The sequence below is a fragment of the Panicum virgatum genome, chromosome 1K (genome assembly GCF_016808335.1).
Source record: "Panicum virgatum strain AP13 chromosome 1K, P.virgatum_v5, whole genome shotgun sequence".
Taxonomy (NCBI): Eukaryota; Viridiplantae; Streptophyta; class Magnoliopsida; order Poales; family Poaceae; genus Panicum; species Panicum virgatum.
Genome location: NC_053136.1, coordinates 34,939,552 through 34,958,433, shown reverse-complemented (window position 1 = coordinate 34,958,433; position 18,882 = coordinate 34,939,552). Strand labels below are relative to the sequence as shown.

General features: G+C 44.8%; 2 protein-coding genes and 1 long non-coding RNA gene across 3 annotated transcripts; 1 reads left to right on the top strand and 2 right to left on the bottom strand.

Annotated features, from left to right (window-relative positions):
* Window positions 1-7,770: 7,770 nt before the first annotated feature.
* LOC120656832 lies at window positions 7,771-9,319 on the bottom strand. The gene is made up of 2 exons (XM_039935018.1): window positions 8,121-9,319; window positions 7,771-8,002 (listed from the first exon to the last, which is right to left on the bottom strand). The coding sequence occupies exons 1-2, from the start codon at window positions 8,981-8,983 to the stop codon at window positions 7,927-7,929; spliced, it is 939 nt and encodes a 312-aa protein (XP_039790952.1). The 5' UTR covers window positions 8,984-9,319; the 3' UTR covers window positions 7,771-7,926.
* A 38-nt stretch (window positions 9,320-9,357) lies between these two features.
* Window positions 9,358-10,905, bottom strand: LOC120656823. The gene is made up of 2 exons (XM_039935009.1): window positions 10,746-10,905; window positions 9,358-10,654 (listed from the first exon to the last, which is right to left on the bottom strand). Exon 2 carries the CDS (start codon window positions 10,393-10,395, stop codon window positions 9,715-9,717), a length of 681 nt encoding a protein of 226 aa, XP_039790943.1. The 5' UTR covers window positions 10,396-10,654; window positions 10,746-10,905; the 3' UTR covers window positions 9,358-9,714.
* Window positions 10,906-11,505: 600 nt separating this feature from the next.
* Window positions 11,506-12,700, top strand: LOC120704160. Its single transcript, XR_005687474.1, has 2 exons — window positions 11,506-11,779; window positions 11,934-12,700. It is a non-coding gene; the product is annotated as an uncharacterized LOC120704160 (long non-coding RNA).
* The last annotated feature ends 6,182 nt before the right edge of the window (window positions 12,701-18,882 follow it).

Here is an 18,882-nt window from a genome sequence, read left to right as displayed (position 1 = left end):
GTACTTTCCTCTAGTTTCCAGACTGCAGCGGATGTTTGTAAAACAAGAAGGAAGCAAAGTTGTTGCATTGGCATGAGGAGGGACGTAATAAAGACGGAATGCTACGTAACCCTGCAGATTGTGCTCAATGGCGATATTTTGATAACACATATGACTGGTTTGGTGATGATCCTAGGAATATCAGGTTTACTCTAAGCATAGATGGAATGAATCCATATGGAAACATGAGTATATCACATAGCCCGTGGCCAGTTCTATTGTCAATCATGAATCACCCCCATGGCTTTGCAATAAATGCAAGTATATCATGCTGTCAACATTGGTCTCCGGACCGAAACAACCCAGTGATAGAATTGATGTATTCCTCCAGCCCCTCGTCGAAGATCTTCAACTCCTTCGTCAATAAGCACTTCATTTTGCATGCTATGCTGACGACCACCATCAGTGACAATCCGGCTCATCGTAATTTGTCCGGACAGAGCAAAATGAAGGGTCAAGGTTGCTCCCACTGCTTGTCAGAGATATGTTCCTTATGGCTGAAGAACTTGAACAAATTTGCATATATGGGCCACAGACGATGGCTTCCGAAGAATCACCTGTACCGAAGCATGGACGGACAGTTTGATGGTATAAGGGAGACACGAAATCCTCCACCACATTTGTCAGGTAAGGATGTGTACAGGCAGGTTAAGGATGTCAGTACAGTTCTCGCCAAACGGAAATATGTTTTATGTGCCTAATACAGTTAGGACGAGCAGCATATTGTCCTTTCTGGCAAGAGAAGGATCGTTGGAGTGCATAATGCGGTGGATAAGGAGGAGTTTAATCAATTTGATGAAATCCCTCCTTTTGCAACTTGTGAGCTCCCCTGCCTAAATGCCAATGACAAGACCCCATACCTGCAGACTGACCATAACGAAAAAATCCGTGTGAGGTCAAATTCAGGCCATGGACGTGGATGCGGACGTAAAGAAACCAAGTGTTACATGGTGAAATTCTGAATTTTGATGTCCCAAATAATTATAGTGTAATGTACACTACTTGTTGTCTGAATTTTGATGTAATATAACTGAATTGCTTTCTGGAAGTGTAAGTGCAACTGCAATGTACAGCAGTCTGAATTTGCTTTCTGGAAGTGTAAGTGCAATTGTAATGTACAGCAGTCTGAATTTGTTTTCTGGAAGTATGAGTGCAACTGCAATGTACATCAGTCTGAATTGCTTTGTGTAAGTGCAAGTGTAACTGCATTACCCGTTACCTATCAGTCATAGGTGACGGGCAACATCTGTGTGGCCCGTCACCCATGCATGAAAGGTGACGGGTCCAAAACATAGCCCGTCACCTAAGACGTAGGTGACGGGCCACACTGGAAACAATCTTCAGGTGCTGCACTGTAAAGCTAATAGAAAGATGACGGGTTACATTCCTCGCCCGTCACCTGGGTCAAGTTCGAACTGGACTCAAAACCATCCCCCTTAGCCGTAGTTTTTTTATGTCTCCCATTGCAAACCCTAGGCTGCGTCCACCTTCTCGCCTCCTCCGGTAGCGCCGCCCTCTTCGCCGTCGCGCAGGCCCACCTCCTCGCCTCCTCTGGTCCTCGCGCCGCCCGCTACACTGTCGCGCAGGCCCACCTCCTCACCTCCTCTGGTCCTCACGCCGCCCTCTTTGCCATCACGCCTCCTCATCGCGGCCCCCGACGCCCGCCCGCTCTCGCCGGGGAGCCGACCGCAGGCAAGATCCAGAGCTGGGCACGCCGTCGCGCCCGTCGTCGTCTTCAGGCAATATTGTTCTTGCTGTCATATATTTACATGGAATTGCTATCTATTTTTGCTGTCCAAAACATCAGTCTGAATTTCTTGGATTTGCTGTCTATTTTTGCAATTAGAGGCAAATGATGATATGGGAATAGTGAATATCTTATTGCTATCTTTGCCATACAAAATTGAGAGATTGAGAGATTCATACTTGCCATGAACAGGTCAGCCTCAAGCGGCATGAAACAGATGTCATGTACACTCACTGGTGTGTGACATCTGTTTCTGCCCTTTGAGGCTGAGGTCTACATGGATTTTGGAGAGTGAATCAGTCATTGCCACCTCTGCCAAATAAAATTGAGATATTGAGTACTTGCCATGAACAGATCAACCTCGAAAGACATGAAGCATATGGAATGTACACTTGCTGGAGTACTATGGTATGTGCTTCTGTCTTTCGAGGCTGAGGTCTTCATGGATTTTTGAGAGTGATATCGGATTGGCAAATTGATAGTTAGTTAATCCAAATATATCTCTCCCACTTCTGATGCCTTTCTATGTCATATTTTTGATAGTTGACATGCAAGTGCTGCTGATCTTTTATGTCTAAGGTCGTTTTTTATGTATTATTCGATCATTTTTGTTTTATTGAATCTTTCTGCAAATGATGATGTGGTAGATTAGCTGTCTATTTAATTGGATCATCATGGTTTAATTTGCTGCCTATTTTTCAGGATCAGTGGAATCAGCCATGTCGGAAACTGGATCCTCCGATTCAAATGCACAACGTGACCAAGTATTGAATCTTCAACAAGAAGTGTCTGCACAAACAGGTGCATGTAGTACCTCTCAACGTAGGAAGCCAAGAGTACAAACCAAGTGGCCTAATAACATCATCAAAGTCGCAGGCTTCGACAGTGATGGGTTTCCAACAAATGATGATGGAATGAAATGCTGGCAACTGATCTGTGGATTAATCGCACGTCAAAGGATTGGAATCAATGTGTACTTTGAGAATTTGGATGAGCCCGCGTGGCAGGGCTTGTTCGATATCATGAAGCAATACTTGCAGTTTTCTGAGAGCACATCCAAGGCAGAGATGAATCATATGAGAGAGGCGGCATGCAAGTCAATTGCCAAGCTCCATAGGAGCTTCAAGTCCAGTCTGGTATGAAATTTTGTCAATGAAGGTACAGAGCCATTCGAGCTGCACAAACACTTGGATCGTCAAAACTGGGAGATGTTCGTAGAGACTGCCACCTCAGAGCAGTTCAAAGAGAAGAGTGAGCACTTCAAGAACCTTCGTGCTAGGATCACAGACAACCATCGCCTCAGTCTAGAGGGCTATGCTAGGAATGATAAGGGGAGGTGGGGCAAAGAGGACAAGGCAATGGAGGAGGCAGGGTCAGAGAACCCTTGGAAACAGTATCCTGGGCGATCAACGCCATATTTAAGGGCCAGGGCTGGTCCAACACCATCTAGCGGGGAAATCACCTGGAGTAGCGACGGTACCAAGAGGCTGGCCGACTGGGTGATCGAGCTGAAGTATCATGAGCGCGGTGTAAGAGAACATGCCATCCTCTCCACTGCCATTGATACGCCAGAGCATGCCGGTGGCGTGCGTGGAGTCTCCAGTTCAAGGGTTTGGAAGGAAGCCTTCGGCAAAGAACATGAAGGCTTGTGGAAGAAAAAGAAATGGCCATCTGCTGTGGATCCCGACTGACTGAAACAGGAGATAAAGCATGACATATTTGCTACACTCAGGACAGTGGGGATAAATGTTGATGCAGCACTATTAGCTGCGGCCCGTGGCAAGAGCAGTTGCGCCTCAAAGGAGGTGGAACAGCGAGTACCAGAAGAAGAAGCAGCAGCAGCCTTTCCTAACCCCCCTCCCCCAATCAGTGCAGCATGCCGAACCCAGGACCCCCCTCCCCCAGTCGTCGTAGCATGCCGGACCATGAGAAATGCATAGGTGTTATACTTGATGAGCCGGACACAATTGACAAGCTCAATAATGTTCCAACCCCCTACAGCATTATAACTGGAAATTACTCAACTTTGTTGATTGAGCTATCATAGAGGATTGTGCAACCCAGGGACAAGGAATGCCACACGGTGCTAGTGCAGGATGGGTATGTCGTGGTCAAGCTTGATTTTGTCCATGAAAACGCCAAGGATGTTGCTCTGCCCATCCCGCTACCAGAAGCCAACATTTTTACTTTGGGGGATGCCCATACCATGCGGATCTAATGGAAGAAAAGTGGTATTCTCATCCCGTCCATTGGTCGGTCGTCAACTAGTGGTGCTCAAAAGTGGCCACGCACCCCCAACACCTGATCCTGAATATGTGAAGAAAGATGTCGCGGCATGCGATGACCCTCCCTCCACCAAAGAAAAAGAGACTAGCCACCCCAAAGAAAAAGGGAAGGGATAAGCCAGAACCCAAGGAACCAGCACAGAAAGCTACGGAATGTATGGACTTCTGCTCACTCCAAGTTTGAGATGGGCAAGCCAATGTTGTCAGAGCTGGTTCTAGCCACTGCAGGGGTGAATACCAAGGGACTCCACAAGCACTACATCACCTATGCCATGGACAATGATAATACGCCAATCGTGGGTGAATTCAAGGCTGAGGACTTGCACAGTGGGCCTGGTTTTTTTTACGTTGCTTGGTCTGATCTATACAACGTCTTCAACCTCGATGCCTTGGACATCTCCCTTCTCCGTTGCTTGACACTGTGAGTATATATAGCACAAAAGATTGTTCACTGTCAGCTTACTGAAAACTAATGTATTTGTATGTAGGCAATTGGCTAGAGAATCAAAGGAACATCAGCTTGGTGTTGAGTTAATTGACCCCCAGCAGTTCTCTGCTAGCGTGATCAATTCGGATCCGGCGCATGTAGAGTCTGCCAACACAAAGGTCTTGGGCTCTTCACCAGGTTGTGTGCTTGCCGCGCACCACACAGGCACCCACTATCTCCTAGTCGTTATCTGTGACAACGAGACTACACCAGCATCAAGGCGATTATTGATTGGTATATCTTTGAGTTACCACATTTCCAATCTTCTCATTTGGAGCCTGTCACCTATTTAATTTGCAGGTAATGACATCCATAGCGCCTAATGCAGTGCTTTCTCCACCTTTCGAGCCTAGCATTGTCTTCCAAAAACCAAGTTAACGCACGTGACCGATTTTCCGGTATATCTCTGACCGCCTGCATACTAAGTTTTCATAATTTCACTAAACAATATATTTGTTCTAACAGTATATATCATCTTGAGTAGTGCATGCAGCAAGGAACTGGAAATGAATGCGGGTTCTATGTTGCATACCACATGATCCGTCTTGCTTCAAGTTTCAAAAACCTTAAAGGAACAAAAGTAAGCCTTTGTCAAATATATCTCTGACCGCTTGCTGCATCAACATATATATATTTGTCGTACAAGCACTCATCATTTGACTGTCACTTTTTGCTAGGACGTGCGGGGTCATCCGGACAAGCAATTGAACAACAAGCAGCTCTAGGCTATTAGAGAAAGGCTTGTCTCCTTCTTGCATGTAGATGTCATAAGCGACAAAGGTGACTTCCACTGTCGCAGCTGAACTGATTCTTTCATGGACGTATTCTCGATTCATGTGATTATTGTATATGTGTACTGTTAATTTGTAGTGCAGAGATACAATATATAGTTTGTCATGTACAGTTGGTGGTTGTTTCTTATGTAAGCTTTGTGAGATATCAATTGAGTTCTATTCTGTGTGTTTGCCGGATCAACAAGAAGACTGCCAAATCCTAGCTGTGCTCTAGAATGCAGCCAGAAAACAAATATGAGTTTGCAGGGGTCAGGTTCTAAGGTGATGGGCAACAACCAAATTCGTCACTTCTGTATACTCACCAGGTGACGGCGCAGTAAAGCACAACCCGTCACTTATCTAGAATCGTAGGTGATGTGTGTCGTAAGCTAATCGTCACATGTGTTGGACAAAAGTGACGGTCGTAGACCTCATACGAAGGGCCTGATTACCGAAAAAGGTGATGGTACTAAACTGAAGCCCATCACCTTCTACATGATGATAAGTGACGGATTTTGTTAAAGACCCGTCACCTGGAGTAGACAAATGTGACGGTCGAAGACCTCACACGCGGGGCCTGTTTACCAAGAAAGATGACAGTTGTCTACTGATATCTGTCAGTGACAATGTAGGAGTGACGGGCGCGATGCCCGTCACCATAGGGAGATGACGCCCGTTATTATAGGACTTTTTCTACATAGTGACAGTTGCAACATCATGAAATGACAACTGCAACATTACACAATCACAATTGAAAAACAACCTGTCAAATGGTGATTATGTGACGATTTGAATGTTTTGTGTGACAGAATTGTTCCGCTTTGTGTGACAAAATTGTTCCGCTTCGTGTGACAATTTCACTACCAATCACACGTGTAACACCTAACATTGGTGAAATGGTAATGCTAGGGATCAGGCGTTTGATTGATCAGATGCCCTTCCCCACCATTTGATTCCAGACTCGCCTCCATCATTCCATCCCCCTCCATGCTTCTCGATCAGGCCAGCAGCGAGCAGCGCCCGAGATCAGCGGCGAGCCCCTACCGGCGGTGGCATGCGAAGGCCGTGGGAACTCTGGGGGACGGCGGCGCACAAGTAGTCGCGAGCTCCAAGCCGGCGGCAAGCCCAGCATGGGGCAGTGGCACATGAGGATGGTGGTGAGCCCTGTGCGAGCGATCGCGTGTTCCGGGATGACGACAAGCTCCCCGCGGGTACCCCAAACTCCGGGCCATGGGGGCAGCTCCGAGCTGTTGCTAGGTGGGCTGCATGTGGTGGGGGGGCCGCCCGCCCGCCCTCCCCCCCCCCCTCCCCCGCGCGCCTTCCCCCGCCCTGGTCGATGCTCCAGTGCCGGGGGAAAGCTGCGCCAACCGCCGTAGGAGCTTCGGGCGGCGGCCATGGCAGGCAGCTCTTGAGGTTGAAGAGGAGCGAAGATTGTGGTGAGCACCGGGTGATTATGTTGCAATAGTTATCTTATGATGTTTAGTAGACATTTTGAAATGTTGCAAGTGTTTCATCCGAATATTGCAAAAATTGTTCTAGATGTTGCAAAAATAGATCTGAATGTTGCGATGTTGCATGCATTTCACATGGATGTTGTCTATTCGGATGTTGTATTTTTATTAAGAGATTTAGAATATTTCATACGACATGAAATAAATATTGTGGCGGGTTTTTCCTCTTCACTAATGGATGGATAATAAAATTCTTCAACATATTTTGGTGTGCAAATGTTGATTTTTTATGTTGCATATCTTGATTTCTTATATTGCAGATGTTGTGTTTGGATATTGGTTGGATCGTCCGATGGAAGATTGTCGTATTCGGATCATGCTAGAATTCTAGCATGCACATTTCTTAAAAAAAGAATCTCGCATGCATGGAGTACTAAATGAAATCTATTTGCAAAACTTTTTCAGGGATGAGTGTAACTTTTCACGACGAATCTAATGATGGTAGTTGATCGAATATTTGCTACAGTGATGCTACAGTAACCATCCTCTAATTACGCGGTTGACAGTCTTATTAGATTCTTCAGTGTTTCTAGCGTAGGAATTCTGAAATTAATTTTATAATTTACTCTTATTTAATATCTTTAATTAGCGGTCTCCCTAGCATGAACATGTTCAGGTGCTAGTCCGTTGGCGAAAATACTTACCCAGTGAAAAAAAATATGGGTTTTTTGTCTACAGGACACTGCGAAAACACTATTTTGTGCGCTGCACACTCTACTTGTTGAAATAGTCTGTAGCCCACCGTGTGTTGTAAATTTTGTGTGCTGCACATTGGTCCTATTAAATTACTCATTTGCAATCTGGAAGGGGAGAGAACATGCCCTAAAAAGACTAAAATGCCCCTGACTGTCTAAAAGAGCATTCTGAAGCCATTACTCCGTCTTGCAGCCACAATATCCAGTCAACATATTTGAGGAGACAATATATGTATGATAATTGACTAGCATATCATAATTGTTAACATGTCACAAATTACATCAATTTAGCATGTCAAAAGACGTTCATGATGCAAGTTCCAGTGCCATTACAAGTCCAATTAGGGATCTAATTGCCATTAAAAATTACAAACAAACAACCACATGCATCAGACGTTCATTAGATGGTCCAGTGCCACTGTTCCATGCACCTCAGCCACCTCCACTGCAATTCTCCTAGCTCGACTGTGAAAGAAAACAAAGATTAGGGAAAAAAACATAAGTCTAGATGTTGATATTAGAAAAAAAAGTATAGATGGTGCATTGCAGTGGAGGAGTAGGAGAATAAAGTCTGGATGATTACCTCCTAGTTAGTGCCCCAGGACTACAGTTTAGATCAAATGGGCTAGTTGGTGTTGATGGTGCATGTAGCAGCCTCAATGGTGTACTTGGGCTAGCTCCTACTTTTGTGATCACTTGCTTCTTGGTCCTCTTATTTTTAGGTGTGCTTGTGTAAGCTGCTACTTTCTCCTTTTTGGTCCTCTTATTTTTAGGTGTACTTGTGCTGGCTGGTACTTTCTCCTTCTTGGTTTTGTTACTCTTTGGTTTTGGTTGTGCAGCAGGTGGATCATCTGAGTCATACACCGTCTCATTGCAAGTTTTTTGCATATGTCCTAACTGACCACATCTCTTGCATCTCTTTCTTTTCCTGCTGCCACCCTCAGCAACTGATTTTATTCTCCTACTCCTTGGTCTACCTACTGCCCTCTTGAGTACTGGAGGCCACAGCTTGAATTCTAGTTGTACTTGAGGCCACATACTCTTGTCTGGTATTGGTTCCATCCAACCTTCATATGCTGATTTGAACTTTGGCACAAAGTCAAAGCTGTCGACATAATCCTCCAACTCTACACCCCTATAAGAGCATATCAAATTGATTGCATGATTACATGGGACTCCAGTGAGCTGCCATCTCTTACATGTGCAAGTTCTTTGTTCCAGATTAACAGTATGTCTCCAAGGTATCAAATCCCTATAAACACCACTGATCTCTGCCATGTGACCAAGACCTTTGTGGATTGAATATCCAACCAGCCCTCTACTCTTTGCATTGAGAGACTTTATTCTGTGTGGCAGCACTTTACTAGTCAACTTCATGGCTAGAGTTCTTCTTTGATACAATTTCTCCATGATTTTTTGTCTAATTGTATCCATCAGTTCTATCATAGGCAGTGACTTGTCATGTTTTATCCAGTTATTGAAGGCTTCAGCAATATTATTGGTCACATAGTCACACTTGCTAGCTGTAGAGAAATAACATCTTGCCCATAAGTGCTTGTGATTATCCTCAATCTATTTCATTGCTTTTGTGGATGATGCCTTCATAATGTTATAGTGATTGTCAAATATGTCCTTCCTGTAAGCTCTTGCAGCTGGCCAGAGGTTCTTTTCAAAGATCTTTCCACGATATCGCTTCTTAAAATTTTTGTAAAGATGCCTCATGCATTCCCTATGCTCTACACCATTGGTGAAGACTTTTGTCACTGCTATGTCAATATCTTTCCCAGCATCAGTTGAAATGACAAGTCCAAGGTGGGGATCCAATTGCCATTGCAAGCTTGTTCATGAACCAGCCCCAATTATCTTGTGTCTCTGATCCAAATACACCATATGCCACGGGAAACATCCAGTTATGTCCATCAATGCCTATAGTTGCAGCTAGCTGCCCCTTCCACCTTCCAGTAAGAGCAGTGGAGTCAATGACCAAATATGGTCTGCACCCATTTTTGAATCCATCAATACATGGCTTCAAAGCAACAAACATCTTACTAAATCTCATCTTGGACCTAACCTTTTCACAATCTATCTCTACTATGCTGTCAGGGGCCTTTCTCTCTATCTCTGCCTTGAATGTAAAAGCATAGTCAAAACTATCCTCACATTTGCCCAAGATCTCATCAAGTGCTAACCCCCTGCCATTGTAGACAATCCAGTATGACAACTTTACTTGTGCTCTTACAATAATGCTTGTTAGGCATCTTCTTAATCTGTCGTGTCCTTTCATCCTGCAGTTGTGATACATGTATTCTCCACTTGCACTTCTTGGCTTTACAATATCCTCTATACCTCCTTGCTTCATTATAACGAGCTACAATTTCAACCTCATTCAGAATAGCATACTGTCTAATAGCTCTCATGAAAGTGTCTCTATCTTCAAATGTCACCCTAACATCAATCTTGGGGTTTTCTAAGTCAGTTATATGCTCAACCACATCACAACTTTCCTCATCATCAATAGCACAGTCATCATTATCTTCTTCATCAGTGTCAGGAATGTAATCAAAGCTAATCTTAGAAGCAGGTTCAGCACGCTCAACAGGCTCATCATCTACTCCAACGTACTCTATTTCATCATTTTCACCCCAAGGATCATTGGTATGAGAATCAGGATCATTAGTCTCATTAGTAACAAGATCAGGTGCACTGTCAACTAGATCTGATTTGATTTCAGTGCTGCATATTAAAAGCTGATTTGATTTCATATCAACAACATCAACTTCACTATATAAATTGCTATTATAATTGGGCTGGTTAATGACTGAAACTACCACATGAAGCCTTCTAATGTCCCAATACATGTCAATTGCAGCAAGCAATGAGGAATCAGAATCAATGTCGCTGTACTCACATGCAACCTTGTCCTAAAAGCTCACCGATAAAGTTTGGGCACTGCTTCGCTTTATCTCAGCATCTAAGTTAGCATAGAAATCCATCCATGAAATTGTATCCTTATCACGAACCCAGTTCTTATTGCAGGTGGCATGAATCACATGTGTACCATGCTCCTGATAGCTAGGGATGCGGATGGCAAATCTACAAGCCGTGTTGCGGTCCATCCTACAAAACAAAAAAAGAACAGACAAGGATGACCCCAACAGCAATCATGAACGCTACAACCTCAATGACAACAAGAGTGACCTTAACTTACCCATCTGGAACCCATGACAAATCTAGTGCTTTCGTTGGAGATCCGGTGCTGTGTAGCCGCCCCACACCACGTCGGGAAATTGGGGATTGATGCGATGACATCAGATCAGGCGCTCCTCGCGGGCGAACGAACGGAAGCTTGGCGCGCCCAAGCGGAATGGTGCTGTAGCGGGCGGACGGGCGGACGACGGCCACGCAGATGCGCGCACAGTGTTGCGGAGGGCGGCTTGGTCGCTGTGTCGCGGAGGGCGGCTCGGTCGCGGTGTCGCGGACGGCGCAGTCACGGGCAGACGTGCGGCCGGTGGCCCCGCAGACGCTCGCGGGGCTCCGTGCCAAGGCGCGCGGGCTCCGCGGCAAGGCTGGCGCTGTCGCAGTGCCGTCGCGACTAGCGCCAAGGCAGGCAGACCTGCAGGCGGCGGCGGCGACTATCCCAGCCACGCGCCGGCGCGCGCGCTGGGTGGGCGGGGTGGGGGCGGGGGAATCGGCGTGAAGGCAGGCAGGCAGGCCTGCAGGAGGCGGCGGCCGTCCCAGCCCCAACCCGACCCCAGGTCTCCCTCCTCCGCCGTGAATGGATAAGGAAGCGAAGGGATAAGGACCTAGTGGAGGCGAAGGGATAAGGACCCAGTGGAGGAAATACAACCAGGGGCATTTTAGTCTTTTCAGGTCATGTTCTCTCACCACTCAGATTGAAAATGAGTTGTTTAATGGAGACCATGTGCCACACACAAAATTTTCCACTCAAGGTGTTCTACGGACTAATTTAGGGAGTGGAATGTGCAGCGCACAAAATCACGTTTTGAGAGTGTCCTGTAGAAAAAAAACCAAAAAATATCTTGTCGGCCTCGAACCTTCTCGCTATCTCCCTGCCCCTCGTATCGTCGCCCCCTTCATGATGCCGCCTCTGCTCTTCTCTCGGCTCTACTTCCTGCCAGCCTCCTTTAATTTTCTGCTATGTCAGGGAGAACGGCACTGCCTCTTGAGAGCTCGGCCTTGCATCAGATGGGTTAAGCGGCAGGGACTCCACAACAGCACCAGGTGAGTGATCTAGACAAAAAAAAATGATCTTCTACATTGTATGAAAAGTTTACACAAACACAAAGGTTCTATTTCCTGTATATCTGCCTCATTGGTTGATGTGTCTTCTTATCCTTTGATTCCTTTCCTTGACATTTGGCTTCCCAACAAGCAGTTGAAGATACTGCTGCTCTTCTAGAGTTCAGGTTTTGCAGGAGTGCGTCTTAGGAAACTGGGAAATATTGTTTAAGATAATTATTGTTGTTTCATTTTGTCCTTTCCTTTCATTGTATCCCCTTCTATTATTTCACTTTCTAACTATAACCTGAATCGAAGTGTGTTGGTTTTGTTCAAAAGAGTAGACTTGACCTGCAGGATGCACTTGCCAAAATTGTGACAGCTGGAAAGTTTGGTTATTTGCTTGACCTGCAGGATGCATTTGCTTGCTTTACTTGATCTATCTATTTCCGAACCTGCAGTGATCTAGTTATTTGTATTTTGTTTGCATGTATTATTGATGTTTATTCAATCAAATTGGATTTAGAAAGTTACCACACAACAATAATGAACCTGATGGCCTTCTAGACTTTGGTGCCAATTTAGGGTGACTATACTGCCCCACGGTGGTAGTTTTTGGGCAGCTCTCTTCTGAACCCCCACTGTTATTTTGGGTTGAGATCCAGCTGGGCAGGTTGACCCAATATGAGAGATGCGTGGGGACTTTCCACAGCCATTACAGATCTACTCCTTCCTTTACTTGCTCTTTTTCCATAGATTGTTTTTGAACTCCTTTTCTGTTTCTATAGATGTGGATGCTGCTTATAATACTATTCCTACTAGTTGCAATGTGTTTCTGGAAGGATTTTGTATATATTTTTTCATTACGAAGAACATACCATGTTGTCCTTGTGCTTATGAGCTTATCTAATATGTTGTCATCAATTCGTCGCATTTACTATATTGCCTTGTTTGCGTACACGGGCATACACGGCCGTTTAGCTTGTGTACACGTAGTGTAAACACTACACAATAACCATGTCTGTTTAATCAGTTATTTACCTTACTAGTGGAGATGTACGTGTTTATTTAATTTTTCTTCCATCAAACAATGATATTATTTATTTATCTTCCAAAAATAATACACGTATTTCTTTTATTTTTATAAAATAATAATGTTTTACATTTAAAACAAATAATGACACGAATTATGAGTGAATGTATGTGTAAAGAAAAGAAAAGTGTGTACCAAGGAAAAGTAATATATGGGTACAAGAGATGGGTAGATGAATGCTTAATGTAAAAAATTAAAATTTTGGTAGAAATATTTACTTGTATCAAAAAATGGGACTCCACTCCTTTGTCAAACTTCTGAACATGGGGCCTCCGTTGGGATACGGTGGGTCTAATCTTTGTGAGAAAACGTATCAATTATTTTATTTTTTTATGGATAGATTTAATGACCTTTTAATGTGTTTAAATGTTTGTTTAATTCAAATATGTAGCTAAACGATAGGAGATCAATTGTTTAGCATTTACCATTCAGGCTAACACTGACTACACAACACTACGACTTTACAGATTTTGATACCAAATTATACTCCCTCAGTCTCAAAAAGATGTGATTCTACGGTTTAAATCTTGTCTCAAAATGAATGGAAATCTGAGTTGCTCCGCACAAAATCAGCTTTTTGTGAGCTATAAAAAAATTGGCAGATCACCCTGATCCATCCACGCGTGTATATTGTGTGGCTGTTGTTGGCCCACGTAACTAATGTGAATAGGGCACCGTGTATACTCTGTCATCAAGAATTGTCAAGATGCACAGAAGAACTGTCTAGATGAAATGATTGCTGTCTTGGTTCTCAGGTAGAGGGCAAGGGTACATGCATAATTTCACACGTCTGCTAATCTAACCTCGAAATTTGAGATTCACATCCTTCTTGAGATGGAGGGAGTATATAGAACGGAGGGAGTATATAGATCAGGCTGTCTCAATCAGGGTTCACTAAACCTGTGGGAATCGGTCCGGTTTGTTGGACCGGTTTGACCGGTTACCGGTCTGGCTCGGTTCTGGTTTGGACCGGTACCAAACGGCCCAAATTCAAAATTCAAATTTAAATTTAAAAAAATGAAAAATTCTCAAAAAATTCCTAAAAATATTTCAAGGTGCGACGAATCTAATGGTGTCAAATTTTCTCAAAAATTCATTCATTTAGTATAGTTTGCGGGGATTTGAAGTTAAACAAAAAAAGCGTGCATACAAAAGTATACAAATACAATGTAAAACAGTAAAAGTAGTAAAAAAAGGATTGGAGGGTTCATTTAGACTAAAACATATTATACAAACATTCATTTAGTATACTTTGCGGGCATTTGAATTTAAACCAAAAAAAACTTAAATTTGGCTGGTTACCAGTCAAACCGGCCGGTAAACCAGTCCGAACCGATTGCACGGCGGCTTTTGAATTGAAATTTGAATTTGGCCGGTTCCGACCGGTTTCCGGCCAAACCGGACCGGTATACCGGAACCGGACTCCTCCAGTTTGGCCGGACCGGTCAGGAAGGTAAACCCTGATCTCAATACGGATTATACCGAATTATATATAAAAAAAATTATCGCAACATAGCCTTTGCTACAATCCTGATCAGCCGCTGAGTGCTCGCGTCGACGGCTGGCGAGCGAGTTCCGAGGAACGGAGTGGAGGACCACGATCGCGCCTCTGGGCGCACGCTCGGGACAAGAAGTGAAAGAAGGGCACGAACCGAATGTTCTAGTAGCACTGCGTTCCGGAAGGTTTATGTCGGCGTTCCGGAAGGTTCGCCCGCACGGCGGCGCGTGGTGCGCCGCCTTCGCGAGCCTCTGTCCATCTTGGCGCTAACGTCAGACTCACGGACAGATACATTATTTTTCACGGCACCTATGCGCACCTTTTATTCTCAAAACTGAGAAGCTTAAAGTTTTTTGTGCCACTGTAATTCTTCTGATCAGCTGTTAAGTAACTTGTGTAAGCGAGAAACATTATATATAGGACGAGTTTTTTCTACACTCACATATAGCTACTCTTATCATCAGTATATCATCGTGTGTATGTCTGCATACTTATTTATCACTTCGAGTATGTTCATATACTTATTTCTAAGATACTTCAAAGTTATATACATGAAAAATTTCAAAAGCAGTCTTATTTTTTAAATATACTATAATTATACCTTAGTATTAGTATATAAAATAAGTATGTCCATATACTCTATGTATGGTCACATACCCAACATATATCATCATATACTCCCTCCGTTTCAAAATGTAGGTCGTTTTGACTTTTCTAGATTCATATATTTTGTTATGTACCTAAACATATGTTATATTTAGATGCTTAACAAACACTATGAATCTAGAAAAGTCAAAATGACCTATATTTTGGAATAGAGAGATTATATTCTAGTATGAACATATACTTCACATACATGGTACTGTCTTCAGCCTTTAGTTTTAATTTTAGGGTGTGTTTAGTTCGCAAAAAAGTTTGGGTTTTGGTACTGTAGCACATTTCGTTGTTACTTGACAAATAATATCCAATCATAGACTAATTAGACTTAAAAGATTCAAATTAGTTTTTTTCAACTGCATTTAATGTTTCATGCATGTGTCTAAAAATTCGATGTGACGGGTACTGTAGAAATTTTTTTTGAAAACTAAACAGGGCAAGCCTCTCACCTGGGTGCAGCTGCAACATCTATTCATACATACACGCACACCACCACTCTACACACGCATGCTTCACTCACACCACACATGTATAAATAAATCTACAACTACATTCAGATCTAAACTGCATCCATCTTAAGATCACCGGATGGCTCAGTAGACGATGGATGCGTCGGAATTCCTATGTGGCTCCACGCGTGAGCGGCATTTGGTTGAGGAAATGGGGCGCCCGCCCATGCTATGGGAGTAGTCACTATTACATCAAAGATATTCCTACTATTTAGAAATATTGAATAAAGTCTAATTACAAAACTAATTGCACAGACAGGTGCTAATTAGCAAGATGAATTTGAAGAGGATAATTATGGATGGTTACTTGGGTTAATTATCCTTATTAGATTCATCTCGCGAATTAGAGCACATCTATACAAAAAGTTTTGCAAACAAATTTTATTTAATAATTTTAAATGGAAAAAAATTCTTTTGATGTAATAGGGAAGTTTAGTGAGAAGGCTCAAGTACGCCAACGAGAAGGGGACAGATCGCATAAGGCCCCCTTGTCGAGTGAAGGGAGACATCAGTGCACGTAAGCCTGGTGCACTCTCCACTGCTCAGTTCTAAATAATATTGAGTCAACTACTAGGAATTTGTTTTTCACCATGGTGCGTGTGCACCAGGGAAACTCATTGTAGCTTCGCCTTGGCGTCGGGTGTCCCCGATTGAGGTCAGGAGGCACCATCCTTATACCGAGGGCATGGAAGAAGTATCCTGGACGATTCGAAGTCCCAACAAATGTGAAAATCGGGGTCACATGTAGCTGACAGTCTGAAAGCGCGTCATCTATACCCTCGTCGTCTCCTTCAGAGGCGACTTGGGCGGCACCCACCCCCGCCGCCGCGCACTCCCCCTCCCGTCCTCCCATCCACCTCGCCACCGTCGGAGCAGGGCGCCGGAAGCCGGTGCACCTGCGGGGAAGGCGGCAGTGGGGCCTCTCCTGTGCAGGCGGACTCGATGTGCCGTCGGAGCTTATTGCTGCCCTCGTGGGCATGGCGGCGGCCCGGGGCTACGGATCCGGCATCCTGGGGGCCGGATCCAGTGCCCCCGGGGTTTGATCCACGCGACGTGGCGGCGGCTACCCCATGGCAGGCTCATGGCAGTGGACATCAAGGACCCGATGCGCTTCGACATCACCACCAACTAGGTGCCGTGCCATGGGGCGCAGGTGCCGGGCATGAAAGCGGCGGCGGCGGCCTGGGGCAGCGGATCCGGTGTCTTGGGGATCGGATCCGACGCCCCCGGCGGCGGCTACCCCCATGGCAGGCTCATGGCGGTGGGCGTCAAGGATCCGATGCGCTTTGAGTCACCACCACCAAGGTGTCGTGGCGAGGGTGCTGTAGCAGCGCTGGGCCACTGGTGAAACCGCCTGCCTCCGCTCGCAGCTTGGCTACTCCAAGATCATCGTGCAGCAGGAGGATGTGGACAGCACGCATGGGTCGTCACTGTGTGTTGGCCGGCTGAGTACGTGCATTGGGATGCTCTTGGCGAAAGCCTCTGCCAGCAATCTTACCGATGCAGATGGCGCCGGCGTCCTAGGGAGTCATTCCCGCGTTGGAGGCGTCATCTTAGATCTCAATCCCTACTACACGGGGATCTCTAGGTGAAAACATTGTCCATGCCTGGACGAGCGACGGCGGCGCCACTAGTGTTGTCCCCTCCTTGTAGGCGTCGTCTCTTGAGACCCAGCTCAGCCACCAGTGGCAATTGGATGGTGGTTAGTGGTTGTCTCGGCTTTATCGGAATGGCTGCTTGTAGTGAACCACGGCGGCTGCCATTGCTTGGCAAATGTGCATGGGGCTACATCGAAGGACGGCGCTTGCAGCACTGGCATTGTGTGATGACTAGGCTTGCAGCGGATTGAAGCGGGCGGCTCAGCTTTGCTGGGCTTTTCCGGTGCAGTACATCATCGGAAGACGGCTCAAGCAACTACCATAGCTTCCTAACACAGGTGTTGTTGCTATCTGTGGTTGTGCCACATTTCCACCCCTAAGCAGGGGTGTGGTGTTTTCTATTCGTGGTTATGCCACAAAATTGTCCTTGTGCTTAGAGTTGGTGTTGGTTTAGACCTAATTTAGCTAGGTTGTTGTCGAGGTTTTAGCCCAATTTTTCCAAATTAACTGAGCAAATAGGATGTGGTTTGCCGTTTGCCACACAATACTCTCCCCAGGTGACCATTCAAAAAAACAAATGAGAAAACCCTCTCTCTCTCTCTCTCTGTTTGCAAATCTGATGCATCCCTTCGATATGGTAACGAATAAAGGATTTGCTTTGTTAACAACTTAGCCTCTCCGATTTGGTCAACACACGTACAGGCCAAATGTTTGAATGTGGATACTCGCACTCATGCAAAGAAGATTGCTAACTTTTCCCCTAAAGGTTGTTTGCAAATGTAAGTAATTTTTAGTAGTATATATGGATAACTACTCACCACAATTGTGCGCAGTAAGGGTGTTAGTCATAAAAGCATTGAGAATGATACAAATTGTACTAGAAAAGTTATTAGCCACGCAAGAAGAAATGCTGATGTCATTGAAACTACTCGTACAAAAACTGTTGGAAAATAGCACTTCTCCTCTAAGAACAAAATTCAATCATCTTTTTTTCAACCGCATCCTCATCCAACTTCTCTCAAGACTTGTTATTAAATATTGTGCAGACATTTCTCACCAAGGGTCTTGCCTTATCGTTTATAAACTTTGTGACGCATTTGAATAAAATTCATGCCTTTATGGGTTGTTCTGCCTTCAAAAAGCGAAAAGGAAATGAAGGTTTGCTAGGCTTTAACGAGGGTGCTGCACTTCTCTATGGGTGTGTTTGGTTGAGATGTGGGTAATTTTTATGAAAACATCAATTCCACAACCGGCAAAAGCAACTCGGGGCCTGCTGTGAGAACTGCATTAGTGAGAAGCAGCTTTGGGCAAAATCTCTCGAATCTGTTTGGTTGGTTTATTTGACTTTTTCCCACAGACACTGTCATAGCCACGGCCTTTGAAAGCCCAACCAAACAGACCCTACATCTCATCTCTTGTCATAACACCATTTTATGGTATCAATGCGTGCGCTTCACAATGGCCGATTTTGTATCCACTCCGCGCGCTCATGCATAGCCGAGAATGCAGTAGCTTTGCCCTTGAGAATGTTCTCCGGACAATTCTACAATAACATATGATTGTTATAGGTGGAAAGCAGTATCGTGGCTACAAGACCAGGTCACCAGGATACTGAGTTACTGCCACAACACAAGCAACAAGGTCGGCATTACTGAATAAGCACTGGCAGGCGCCAGCCACATCTTGTTAACCATACCAAAGTTGACGTGGATTCAATGTTTCCTGGCTCTCTGCCACCATATCATCTACTC

What these genes read in the sequence shown, in the direction of transcription:
- LOC120656832 (XM_039935018.1), bottom strand. Translation starts at nt 8,983, where the DNA reads ATGATAGAACTGATGGATACAATTAGACAAAAAATCATGGAGAAATTG. An exon ending in CCTGGGGCACTAACTAGGAG is followed by an intron (nt 8,003 to 8,120) that starts GTAATCATCCAG and finishes TTTCTTTCACAG; the next exon opens with TCGAGCTAGGAGAATTGCAG.
- LOC120656823 (XM_039935009.1), bottom strand. Translation starts at nt 10,395, where the DNA reads ATGTATTGGGACATTAGAAGGCTTCATGTGGTAGTTTCAGTCATTAAC.